The sequence below is a fragment of the Rhinoderma darwinii genome, chromosome 1 (genome assembly GCF_050947455.1).
Source record: "Rhinoderma darwinii isolate aRhiDar2 chromosome 1, aRhiDar2.hap1, whole genome shotgun sequence".
Classification (NCBI taxonomy): Eukaryota; Metazoa; Chordata; class Amphibia; order Anura; family Rhinodermatidae; genus Rhinoderma; species Rhinoderma darwinii.
In genome coordinates this window covers 423,824,607-423,838,360 of record NC_134687.1, presented here as the reverse complement: position 1 = coordinate 423,838,360, position 13,754 = coordinate 423,824,607, and the positions used below count along the sequence as shown (strand labels likewise).

The 13,754-nt window shown below is 45.2% G+C and overlaps 1 protein-coding gene across 2 annotated transcripts in view; it reads right to left on the bottom strand.

Moving 5' to 3' along the window:
* Positions 1-13,483, bottom strand: part of THOC5 (THO complex subunit 5) — a 33,978-nt gene extending 20,495 nt beyond the window's left edge. For both annotated transcript variants that reach the window (XM_075829887.1, XM_075829895.1), the window contains exons 1-8: positions 13,378-13,483; positions 13,032-13,138; positions 12,049-12,192; positions 10,700-10,813; positions 9,657-9,754; positions 9,408-9,554; positions 9,123-9,237; positions 8,661-8,793 (exon numbers count right to left, since the gene is read on the bottom strand). In XM_075829887.1, coding sequence (XP_075686002.1) covers positions 8,661-8,793; positions 9,123-9,237; positions 9,408-9,554; positions 9,657-9,754; positions 10,700-10,813; positions 12,049-12,192; positions 13,032-13,109 — 829 coding nt within the window. In that variant the 5' untranslated portion in view covers positions 13,110-13,138; positions 13,378-13,483. The remainder of the gene's footprint in view (positions 1-8,660; positions 8,794-9,122; positions 9,238-9,407; positions 9,555-9,656; positions 9,755-10,699; positions 10,814-12,048; positions 12,193-13,031; positions 13,139-13,377) is intronic.
* Positions 13,484-13,754: the final 271 nt, after the last annotated feature.

Sequence of the window (13,754 nt, the reverse complement as noted above, 5' to 3'; positions counted from 1 at the left end):
GGTGCTAAGTCATGTATGCAGAAGCCCCTGAGGTACCAGTACAGTTGAAACCCCCGAGAAGTGACCCCATTTTAAAAACTCCACCCCTTAAGACATTCATCTAGAGGTGTAGTGAGCATTTTGACCCCACAGGTACTGTGTAAAAGGTAATGCGCAGCAGATGGTGCAGAGTGAGATTTGCAATTTTATATATATATATGGCATGTCAGTGTCAGCGATATAGTGTGCCCAGCATGCGCCACCGGAGATATACACCCCTTAAATTGTAATGTGGGTTCTCCTGGGTACGGCAATACCCTACATGTGGCTGTTATCAGCTGCCTGGGCATACGGCAGGGCTCAGAAGGGAAAGATGAGGGGGATAAGCTGTGCGGAGTGCATCAGGGTAAATTAAAAATCAAGGGATGTATGATACATTTAAAAAAAATCTTTTATACAGAGCCCTGGTTTTTCGGGACACTTGTCACATTGATATATTGTGTTCTTCCTTATCCCCCTCTTATAGCAGACTCTGCACCTCTTTTGACTCTTTCCCTTTCCACCGGTTTGGGGAACTTCTCCTGGAAAGTGTTGTCCTGGAAAGTGTTGCCCTGGTACGATGCGTGTGGCCTCGCTTCCAAAAGTACTGGGTGCCCCCCCTTCCTGGTCCCTAAAGATTAGATTTTTGATAACCACCTCTTGAAATTCCAGGAAAGTTCCCGTCTGGCCTGCACATCGACGTAGCACATACGCATTGTACAAAGCCATCTGTATGATGTGCACGGCCAGCTTCTTACACCACACCGCATGGCGCTGTAGGGCTTCAGGACTTGATCTGACAAGTCCACCCCTCCCATGTACCTATTATAGTCCAGGATGCAGTCTGGTTTGGGGGTCTCTGTACTGGTACCTCGTACTGGTACATGGGTGCTGGTGTGGCCATGTATTGTTGTCAATACAAGGACAGCTCTCTTGTCCTTGTACTTGACACACAATATGTTGCTGCTAGAATGTGCCCTGCTCTCACCCCTTCTGAGTGTTTGCCCAAGCAGTGTTTTAAGGAGACCTCTCATATTTTTTCTAGAAGTGCCACAGTATTTCTGGAAGCGAGGCACTTGAAGAGTGGGACGCTGGTATAAAAATGATCCAGGTAGAGGTGGTAACCCTGGTCCAGCAGTGGGTGCACCAAATCCCACACAATTTTTGCATTAATTCCCAGTAAGGGGGGGCTGAATACTGGTGTCCTTCCCTTCATATATCCTGTATTTATATGTATGACGCACTCTCACACAGCTTATACATCTTCACGCCTTACCTTGCCCTCTTACTCGGCAGGTACTGGCGGAATTGAACCCTCCGTTTAAAATGTACCAGGGACTCATCAATAGAAATACACGTCTCGGGGGTGTATGCTTGGGAAAACCGGGCACCGAAACGGTCTAATAGGGGTCTCAGTTTAAACAAACTGTTAAACCTGGGGTAATCTCGGGGTGGGCACGGCTCATTATCAGTATAATGTAAGAAATGAAGTATTGCCTCATTTATTTATTTTTTTAGGTTCCAGTTCAGTTCTGAAGTTGCTTTGAGGGGCCTATATATTAGAAACCCCTATCAAACACCCCATTTTAAAAACTAGACCCCTCAAATATTCACAACAGCATTTAGAAAGTTTATGAACCCTTTAGGTGTTTCACAAAAATTTAGAGCAAAGTAGAGGTGAAATTTACATTATTTTTTTTGTCAGAAAATCCTTTTTTTATAACACAAAAGGTTTTAACCAGAAAAACGCAACTCAATACCTATTGCCCAGATTCTGCAGTTTTGAGAAATATCCCACATGTGGCCCTAGTGCGGTAATGGACTGAAGCCCCGGCCTCCGAAGCAAAGGAGCACCTAGTGGATTATGAGACCTCCTTTTTATTAGGCACCATGTCCGGTTTGAAGAGGTCTTGTGGTGCCAAAACACTGGAAACCCCCCAAAAGTGACCCCATTTTGGAAACTAGACCCCTTGAGGAATCCATTGTAGTTTTCTTGGGGTGCATGCGGCTTTTTGATCAGTTTTTATTCTATTTTTAGGTGGCGTGGTGACTAAAAAATAGCAATTCTACTATTGTTTTTTTGTTCTATTTTTTTTACAGCATTCACCCTGCGCTATAAATGACACATTCGCTTCATTCTGCGGTGCGATACGATTACGGTGATACCAGAGGTTTATAGTTTTTTTATGTCTTATGGCGTTTGCACAATAAAATACTTCTTGTAATAAATCATTCACTTTTTGTGTTACCTTATTCTAAGAGCCATAACGTTCTTATTTTTCCTTCAATAAAGCCGTGCGAGGACTTATTTTTTGCGTAACGAACTGTAGTTTCCATCAATACCATTTTTCGGTACATGCGAGTTTTTGATCTCTTTTTATTCCATTTATTAGGAGGTGAAGTGACCAAAAAAATAGTGATTCTGGTACGGTTTATTATTTATTTATTTTTACGGCGTTCACCGCGCGGGATAAATAACGAAATAATTTTGTAGTTCAGGCCGTTACGGACGCGGCGATACCAATTATGTATAGTTTATTTGTTTATTTATTGAAATAATAAAGACTGATCAGGGAAAAGGGGTGATTTTTACTTTTATCACTTTTAAAACTTTTATTTTCTTATTTTTACACAACTTTTTTTTACTTTTTTTTTACTTTGTCCCACTAGGGGACTTAGCCAGGAGGCTCTGATCGTTATTCTAATACACTGCACTACATGCGTAGTGCAGTGTATTAGAACTGTCAGCTACTCACTGACAGCAAGCATATTGGGTCCTGACTCTGTCAGGACCCACCAGGCTTCCGTCGATGGCATAGCCGGACGCCATTGTTTGGTGTCCGGTTGCCATAGTCACCATCCGCTATCGTGTAGCAGGCCGGCGATGGCGGATTAACCCCTAAGAAGCCGCGATCGCTATTGAACGCGGCTTCTGAGGGGTTAATCTGCGGGGACCACCGCGATCGGTCCCTGCACATTGAGCTGTGATAGCCTGCTGTCGGAAACAGCAGCTATCACAGCTCATGAACGCGCCCCGCGCGAACGGCGCCGTGTTTACTCCGTGACATACTATTATGTCATGGAGCACGAACGATGCACTTACCATGACATAAAATAGTATGTCCTGGAGCGTTAAGGGGTTAATGGGGTGCACTGATCGGCGGTAAATCTTTCAGCACCCTGGACAGTACCATGCTCGGCGCACGGAAAATCCGATTTTAATGTAAATAAAAAAAAGAATATATAAGTTCATACTTACATTCCTCCTGTCTGGCCTCCAGCGATGACGCTCAATCCATGTCGCCGCTGCAGCCAATCACAGGCTGTAGGGGCGGTCACGCACGTCAGGATGACGTCAGAAGGCCGGCCTCCAGGGATGACGCTTCATCCCACGTGACCGCCTCTGCAGCCAATAACAGGCTGCAGCGGCCTCTGCAGCCAATCACAGGCTGCCGCGTCACAAAAGAAGGTCGGACTGGAGGAAGAAGAGGGACTCGTCACCTAGACAACAACCGGGTACGTATGAAATGCTTTTTATTTTATTTTTATCAGCAGCCTCTTTTCTCTATCAGTTATTGATAGAGACAAGTAGCTGCCGATTAGTGTAATATTTTTATAATGTTCTTCTGCCCGCCCGGCGGTTGCTAGGCAACAGCTCCGTCACACACGGACGGCACACGGATGCCTTCCGTGTGACTTCAGTTTTTTTTGACGGCCCCATTGACTTGCATGGGCCTCACGGTCACGGATTCTCTGACCAAAGTAGGACATGCTCTACTTTGGATCGGAACGGAGCAACGGGACCGTCAAAAAAACTGAAGTGTGCATGGCCCCATTGAAATTAATGGGTCAGTGTGCTAGCCGTCAGAAAAACGGCTAGCACACTGAAGAAAAACACTGAAGTGTGCACGAGGCCTTATGAACCATGACAATAACGAGTGGACTATAGAATTCAATGGGAACTTCTTTAAGAAGGCCACATCTTTTAAAGAAATAGCTCTTAAAATATTGGTCTTTCATGATCAGTGTAATGTACTAGACACCAGTAGGACTGGACTAAAAAAAGTCTTCTATTCATACATGGTATCTCCCTGATGAAGAGGCCTAACATACTTTAAAAGGGGCTTTCCAGCTAATAACATGTTTTTTCTCATTTAAATGTAAAAAAACGGTTACTCACATATAGATCGCCGCACTTGCGGTCAGATATACCATTCCGCCCCGTTCCACCATCATCAGCGCCAGTCACATGATCACCCCACTCCATCCTTGTTTCATTGGTATTCCAATGGGCAGGTCAATTACATCACATGCAGCCTGAACCCCTCCTTCTCCTCCTCTACATCTTGCCGCTCGCAAGCAGATGTATTTGGTATGGCCTGATGGGCCGACCAACGGGGAAGCGTCTAGAATGGCGACACGTGGTCAGAACCACTGACTACTAACGAAGAGGCGGCGCTGATCTAATCACGAAACTGGTGCCGATAACAGGGAACAAGATGGAACGGCGCATCTAACAGCAGAAGTGGCGATCTATATGTGATTAACTCTTTAGATTTTTTTTTTAAACTATTTCAAAAAATTTCATGACAAGGTACAAGAAATAATATCCAAATTCACAAGTAGGCAAACATAGCCTAATGACCTTTAGAAAGCAACAGTTGCTCTGGAAGAATCATGTACATAGATGAGCAAGCTTGCATGGAAAAGTGTCAGCAAAGAGACATTGCAGGAACTAACAGAACATCAAAATATCAGAATGAACAGTCAGCATTACAGGTCCAATATGGTTTGGAGATACTTGACAGAGAGCACGGAGCAGTGATCCAACATAAAATCATCTACATGACGACTAAACATTAATTCAGGCATCCATCCTCGACTAGGAAGTCGGATTCACAGTATCAGCTGAGGCACGCCATCCAGTACAAATGTTGTCAAATTTAGTTGGACATCCCCGGTTATGGAAAATTACTTTCTCAAAGGGCAGCATGTTGTTAATCAAGGCTATCCATTGGGATGCCTCAGGTGCAGCAGGAGCCATCCATCTCAAGGCAATAGCCTTACACGCCATGAATAGGGCTTCTCTTAGGAATATCCGCTGATGGGGAGACCATGCTCCTTCATCCTCAAGTAACCCAGCAAACAGGGTTTAGGGTCTAACATAATGGGGGCTATTGGGAAGGGATTGATAATACGGATTACCGCAGCCCAGAACCTATGCATCTGGGGGCACTCCCAGATGAGGTGCCAAAAATCAGCATCATCAGCCGCACATCTATGGCATTGGGAGGATGGGAGACGTCCCGCTCTATATAGACGTATTGGTGTTAAGTATGTCTGATGAGTTATATATAGCTGGAAAAGACGGTTTGTAGGTGCAGGGGATACCAAGAGGCAAGAACCTAGCGCCTCTTGCCATTCCTCTTTGGTCAGGGAAAGGATGTGTTGTATCCAGCGTAATTTGGCTGGAGGAGGTCGGCTGTCATGAAATCTACTAAGTAGCTCCTTATAAATTTAGGATGTGCTAGCTATAGGCGAGAGTGTAGTAAAGTTGAAAACGAGGGTTGAGGCACCTATGGGACAGATGGAGTAATTAGGGAGTTGAGCTTGCAGGGCGTGCCTCAACTGGAGGAACCTGTAAAAGGCCCAATTCGGGAATATTTTGCAATTGAGCAAAGAACATCCAAACATTGTCAGGAATTAAATGTCCCAAACATAAAACACCCCCATCCCGCTAAAACCCACCTCCCTGAAACTCTCTCAATATTGGCATAAGAGCGTTGTTCCACAGCAACCATGAAGACTGATGGCAAGAGAGGTAATCATAGAAGGTCTTTACCCGTCTCCACACCTGTCTAGTGAGTGTATGTAATGGAGCAAGGTTTTCCCGTGGAGTAATACAGTTAATGGCCTCAAGATAAGCTTGCAGACCCCCCCCGCCCCCTTCCCAATCGGTTTCGTAGCAACATTTCAGCTCCCATATCTAAGGAGGGGCCATCAAAGATCGAGGATACCGAAGCTGAGCAGCCAGGTAGTACAGATGGAAGTGTGGGAGGGCGAGACCCCCCCTTTTCCTTAGTATGTTTGAGTGTGACAAGTCACAATTTGATTCTGGACGAGTGCCAAATAGAGGGGATCAAGATACTGTCAAGGGACTTTAAAAAAAAAACGACTGGGTGATGGGGCAACATACATGTTGTAGGGTATATAGGAGCTTAGGGAAGAATTATTTTGATTAACTTTATTCTCCCCACCACGGAGATAGGGAAAGGGCGCCAAGTGGTTATCTTGTGTCTAACCAACCCCAGTAAGGGTGCAACATTACGTTGGTGGAACTCTAACTGAGGGCGTTATGTGAATTCCTAAGTATCTAAAGCTATTTGAGGGAACCAGTGGTAAGCCTCAAGATGCAAGTATCGTCGGATCAGCATCAATAGGGTAAAGGACCGACTTATACCAATTGATGAGCAGGCCCGAATAGGAGCCAAACTCATCAATCAGCTGGATCCCAGCCCGTAGGGATTGGTCCGAAATCACTAAGGAAAAGGTCGAGGTCATCAGTATAGAGAACGAGTCGGGATTCAACCCCATTTCTAGTCAGACCTTTAACATCAGGGGAGGCTCGGAGCTGAATGGCAAGCGCCTCTATAGCTATAGCATATAAAGTGGGGGATAGGGGGCACCCCTGCCTAGTTCCACTTCCCAAGCGGAAGGAAGGAGAAAGGTGGCCGTTGGTAAGAATTCTGGCCTCCGGAGATACATATAGTAGGCGAACCCATCTAATAAATTAAAGCCCGAAGCCAAAGGCCTCCAGACATGCCCAAAGGAACCTCCACTCCAAGGAATCTAAGGCCTTGGCCGCATCAAGGGACACGAATACTCTGTCACCCATCACATCATGTTTTTTGTCTGGTGGGCTCTTTTAACCATGAAGGCAGGTGACAGGGCCGTGGTCCCAAAAACCTCTTGAAGCCATATTTCAGCAAATTTTTCCAGTCGTTGGCCCTCCACAAATTCAGGTAATCCGATAATTTGTACATTGTTGCGGCACAGCCGATTCTCCAGGTCTTCCGCCTTGGATTACCAGGCTGCTGCTGTAGTCAAGTAGTCGACCTTAGTAGATATAGGGGGAAGTTGATCCTCCACCGCAGAAATAAGGCCCTCCGCGTCCGACACGCAGTCTCTTAGGGCTTGGAAGTCATGCCTGAGAAGGCCCAGATCAACCCTCACCTCTTCGATTTTCCCAGTGAGGGTGGTTTGGCAGGCCATTATAGCATGCAGGAGCTGGGCTGTTAATTGCTGTAAAATAAGCTCCGGTTCGGCCGTCGGGGGCAGCTTAGGCTCCAAGGGCGTAGCCGCTGGGGAAGCAGCCAAGGTGCCGTGTTGGTCCTTTTGGCGCGCAAACCGCTCCAGAGGCCGGTGAAGGCCTGATTTTGACCACCCCGGTGCCGAGGCGAAGGTTGAGGCTAATAGAAGGTATGTGTACATGTAAGAACGTAATTGGTACGAGTAGGAGGAAGCAGGATACCGATAAGGAGTCAGAACAGCCGGCTTGCTTTACATTTTAAAACGTATAAAAACATGTTATTAGCTGGTGAAAACCCCTCATTTTAATTAGAGGCAAAGATTAGATACGCCTATGTGCACTGTCAGGGGCGGTCACTTTATCTAGACTAAACCATTTTTCAGCATGCCAACCAGTGGAATCACAAGCATACGTAAGCCCTACTATATACACAATAGTCTAATTTGAAATTCTAGGAGTGTGATTAGGCAGTCAGGCACTGTGCAGCCATGACACTACAACCACCTGGCAAATATTGTGTATGTCCCTCTTGTGCTGACAAAACAGCTCTGACCTGTCAAGGCATGGACTCAACATGAAATCTGGAGGTGTCCTGTGGAATCTGGCAAGATGGTAGCGGCAGAACTTTTAAGTTCTGTAAGTTGCGAGGTGCGGCCTCTATTAACCGGACTTGTTTTTCCAGCACATACCACAGAAGCTCAAACTAATTGAGATCTGGGGAATTTGGAGGCCAACACAAGGTTTCCCAGCAGAATATTGCCCAGAGCATCACACTATTTCCGCCGAAATGCCTACTTCCCAAAGCGCACCCTGGTGTCATCTTCGACTCAGGTATGTGCCACCCGTGTACCCAGCCATGCACACATGATGTGAAAATAAATGTGATTTATCAGACCAGGCCACCTTCTTCCATTGCTCCATGGTCCAGTTCTCATGTTCTAGCTCTTATTGTAGGTGCTTTTGGTGGTGTACAGGGGTCAGAACTGGCACTCTGACCAGTCTGTGTCTACGCAGCCCCAAACAGCAATCTGCGATGTGTTGTGTATTCGGACACCTTTCTATCATAGCCAGCGTAACTTTTTCAGAAATTTGTGCTACAGTAGCTCTTCAGTGGGTTCAGACCAGGTGAACTGGTCGCTCCCCACATGCATCAATGAGCATTGTGTGCCCAGGACCCCGTCTCCAGTCTTCCTTCCTTGGACCACTTTTGGTAGGTACTAGCCACTGCATACCGTGCAGGCCACACATGACCTGCCGTTTTAGAGATGCTCTGACCCAGTTACTAGTGAAGGTCTTATTCTAAAACATTATTTTTGAAAAAAAAAATACTTACCACATGCCTGGCTGTAGGCACTAGCCTGAACAAACAGCACATACAGAGGTGCAGGTAGATGTCGTGCCGTCTCATATTGTTTGTGCATACAATCAAACGGCATTGATAGGTATTCCTGTACTGGCAATGAAGCCTGATGAGTAAAAAAAAAAAAAAAAGTCATGTTCTCACCTCTTCCCAATTGTCTGACATCTAACATGCAGTAGCACAAGTAGCTATCATTTTACATTTGACTATGAAATGCAAGTTCACTGCTTACTCGGGAAATAGATTACTACTGCTGACAGTAGACTGCCCAAGGTCTGGCCTGTTTGTTGGCCTCAGAGAAAGAAAAAAAAAAACACAGCTACCACTTGATCGTTACAATTGAAAAGTTGTGCTACAAAACATCTACATGTAGCCTCAGCCGAAGAAACATATTATGCAACAAACATTGTTGAGCTATATCCTAGAGCCCGTTACCTGCATAATGCTATGAAGCTGCGGCTGCAGACTGTTCAGATATTCCTTCTTAACTTCAATCTCCTTTAGAATCTTCTCCTTACTAGCCAAACTCTCCTTATATTTCTCTGCCAACCTAAGAAGGGACAAGAAGCAGAAAGCAGTGTTTTCACAAAATACTGAGACATAGACTAGAATACAGAAAGGACCATCATTTATCATTAAAAAAAAAAAAAAGTACGAAAATGTGTCAAGTATAAACCTGGGGGTATACAAATCTATCAGCGCAGGACAACTAGTTCTAACCTTTTCCTCTGTTCAAGCTCCCAGTCTAGACGGGCTAACGTTTGCTGATGTGAGTCACTAGATGTACTCTCTGGCTTGCTGATCTCTGAAGGAGCCTCTCGATAAAATTCTTCCACACTTACAAGTTCAATTTCTTCATGTTTTGATCTGTTTTGAAGGCAGAGTTACACATTATTTCACGAAGACCCTAAAAAGTAGAGGATTTGTATTTCATAAGTATTAAGCACATGAGATTGCTTTCAGTATTACTTAAACTCCAGACACTTGGTGATCTCTTTCTGGAGGTGCATCACTTCATACAGTAAATTCTGCAGCTGTAAATGATAGGCATCCACCTTCTGTTTAGACTGAAATATATAAAAAAAAAAAAAATCCAAATCATTTGTTAGAAGCCGGATGTTAATAAGAAGTAGCAGACTGGTGGAAGGGAGGACGACTGCAGGATCCAACTACACAAACACAGTTTGTTTGCAGTCTGCAACCAAGAAGACACATAGGTCCGCATAGGAGCTGTAGACACAAAATGGTCGGAGTCAATGGGGCGGAGTTGTCCATCCATGGACAAGAGTGGCTCTGTTTTTGGAGGAAAGCAGCCATGCTTTTTTTTCTCTAAAAGAGAACCTTTCACCTGCCCATTTTGTTGGAATTTCTGCAACAAGTCTGCCACATGTAAACACGCCCGCAAAATTCTTATTTGCGGCTAAAAGTCTGACTCAAGTAGAGCCCGATACGCTGCTCCTAAAAATAAAATGTCAAGACATACAGAGTGCAGACATGTCACACCTATCTGTACATGTCTTTGCCTATTCACCAGAACTGAAAAGATCACAAATCTCAGAGCCAGATACTAGTGAACATATTGAACAAGTTGACAAATGACCTGATTTGCGGCAGGAGGGAGGGATTTGTGTACAACTGCTCTCTGGTTGGTAAGAGGGGTGATAACATGAAGAAAAGTTCCGGTATCACTCTCATGGGGTCACTGTATAGGGGGAGAGATGACAGTCACAGGCTGTGATCTTTCTACCTGCTGTCACTTGCAGCTTCCACCCTCCCCGACACATCTTTCTGTCTTCGCCCTGAATATTGCACCTTGAGCCTGGTATAATTTGAAGGCTAGGATTCGTGGCTTTAATATACTGCCAGCTCTATCCCTTATATGCAAGTCGTGGCAAGTGTTTAAAGTGAAGCCGTATTACATACATCCTTGGTAGTAAAAGGGTCAAAAGACCAAAGTTTAATCAGTCATTCTACACTCGGGGTAACACAATCATGGAACAAATGCTCCGTACCTCGTGAGTTTGGTCCCTAGCCTTCTTTAGACGGATGTGAGCCAAGCGATTCAGTTTTTTCAGGGTCATGAAGTGTACACAACTCTGGATACGCTTTTCCTCAATCTCTGCAGCCTGACACAGGAGACAGTTAAATGGAGATCATATTGACAATAAATGGAAACAGTAATTGTTATCTACAATAAGATTATACGGATCCATTTAGCTTTCTATTGTTGTATTAACCTTTAAAGTGTAGCTAAACGTTCGACAAACTTCTGACATGTCATAGTGACATGTCAGAAGTTTGGATTGGTGGGGGTCCGAGCACGGAGACCCCCACCAATCGCTAGAACAAAGCAACTGAATTATCGTGTGAGCGCTCAGCTGCTTAGTTTCTGTTCGGCTTTTTCCGGAAATAAATGTATCGTGTACGGTCTCAATAGAAAGTCTATCAGTCTGTACTCCGATACAACGGCTTTCTGGAAAAAGCCGAACAGACACAAAGCAGCTGAGCGCTCACACGAGCGTTCAGCTGCTTCGTTCTAGCGATTGGTGGGGGTCTCCGTGCTCGGACTCCCACCAATCCAAACTTCTGACATGTCAGAAGTTTGTCGAACATTTAGCTACACTTTAAATTAACATGCATCCTATGTGAAGTGGGACACACTAAAGGGGGTTTTACACAGGACGATTATCGGGCGGACAAGCGTGAATATAACGCTCATTCTTGATAATTGCCAAGTGTAAACAGGGCAGCGATCAGCAGATGAACGAGCAAACGCTTGATCTTGTGCTGGTCGTGTCATTTAAAAAAAGTAAAATATTATTATCGTTGTCGGCAGCGCATCTCCCTGTGTAAACAGGGAGACACACCTCCGACATGATAATAATGTTAGTAATGGGGGGACCGCTCGTCCCCATCCATAGCTGTGTGTAACAGGAGCAAGCGAGCGCGGATCATCGATGTCTCGTTAATTGGCGCGCGCTGCACCGGCCACTTATCGGCCAGTGTAAAAGAGCCTTTAGGCTACATTCAGACGAACGTAGCCAACCTTGGACGTGAAAAACTGCCGTTCTTCACGTCCAAGGTGTACCCGTTCTGCACCTGTGCGGGTCGCGTTATCATGCATCCCCCATAGACTAGAGTCTATGGAGGGATGCGTGAAGCCCAAAACAAATAGGACATGTCCTATTTTTTCATGGACCCTGTTGAAACAACGGTCGTGTGAACGGCCCCATTGAAGTACATGAGTACATGTGACGGCCGTTGTTTTTAACGCCCGTCACACGGACTACATATACGCTCGTCTGAATGAGCCCTAAGGCAAACAAGGAGTTAAATTATTTATTTACCGGAAAATACTTACCGCATCTTTGCTTCCCTTGCTCTTGAGATCCTGAATTTCAGCCATGAGTCTCTGCAGATCATCACAGGTATCCTTGTAAAGCTCGTAGTCCTTTTTTGGATCTCGCAAATCTATCTCGGACTCCTCACTGTAATATCGTCCCTCCTGTACAAAGGAAAAAACAACAATTAGGGGTTTTACATTTTAAATAGCAAAATCCTAAAACCAGAACTTGTCACTACATAAAGGCGGTCTGATCCTGCAGCCACGGGTCCTCCCGTTATCTGTAGGTTAGTAAGAAGAGGGGGCAGAGTAGAAGAACACACGACTGCAGGATCCGAATACACAAAGGGCTTAAAGGGGTTGTCCGAGATAACAGAATATTTTTAATAACACCATTAAATCATTTAAGTTAAAAAAATAAATACATTTGTAATATACTTACGTTTTCCAAAGTGGCCCTGTTTCCAGATCCTGCCGTCGGGAACTTGATTGTTGACGTCTCTCTCTGCTCCGGCTCTGCTGCTTTGTTGATCTTGAATTCTTGCCGGGTACACGACACGTCACTTGTGACGTGGTGTGTATCGGCTTGTTCTGTTGTAACGCGCATGCGCGGCCCCTGCTGTTATCTCGAGAACAGCAGGGACTGCAAGAACAGCAGTGACAGCGCATGCGCGTTACGGGCTGTGAAGCAGAAGAAGCCGATCTACACCACGTGACAAGTGACGTGTCGTGTACCATCCGAGGTCTCGCTGGTGCGAGACCATGTGATCGGGATACGACACGACAGTGGAGGCGGCTGAAAAGGTGACGTCAGAGCTCAAGTGACCAGAAGGAAGAAGCAGCCAGAGCGGAGAACAGAAGCAAGATTGCACAGGTAAGTATATTATGCAATTTTTAATGTGTAATGTATTTCTAACTGTACTTTAAAAAAAAATCTCGGACAACCCCTTTAATAGCAGTCTCTAATAATGCAGACACATAAGCCGATTATCTTGCTCTACCTGTTCCTCATGGCGGCTTCGCTTCCCTTCTTCACTTCGAATGACTTTTGGCTTCCTCTTCTTGGCATCTGTAGACATTATTTGCACACTGGAAATATCGATTTGCACTGGTAAAAAAAATCAAAGACAAATTTCTTCATAATGCAAGTTACTGCTCAGTACAGGAGTCTGATGGAGCTGGCATATGCTGGGAGGTGTTGTCCTCCACCAGCCACTATTTAGTGTTGTCATAGGCGGTTTACGTATGCCAACTGCAAGATATCTGATACCATGGGGCACACGAGGCACTACGGTGGAAACCGATAATATAAAACTACATTACAACAGATCGTAATTACGAACTTACAGTTCTACTCAGTCCCCAATGCATTCAATGGATTACGCTACGCTCTTCTACTTCCGGTTTCTTACGCTGTACGTCGCCAGGAAACGCGACCTCTGACACCCGCAGTCCACCATAGAGGTGTCGAAGGCGGAAAGTCTTGCCAGAAGTTGCGTGAGTGTGAAGAGCGCCCTCTGGATGTGGCGGCGTTAACTCCGAAAAGCACAGCAAATAAGATTGCCAATACGAAACGAGAAAGAGAGTAGGAGTACATGATGTGATATTTTATTATAGTCTGAACAGTGGCAGCTTATAAACAGCGACATCATTCACACATATGTATGTAAACGATCCTGGAGATACGTCAGTGATTATGGGGACAGACAGTTTTCTGGACTTCT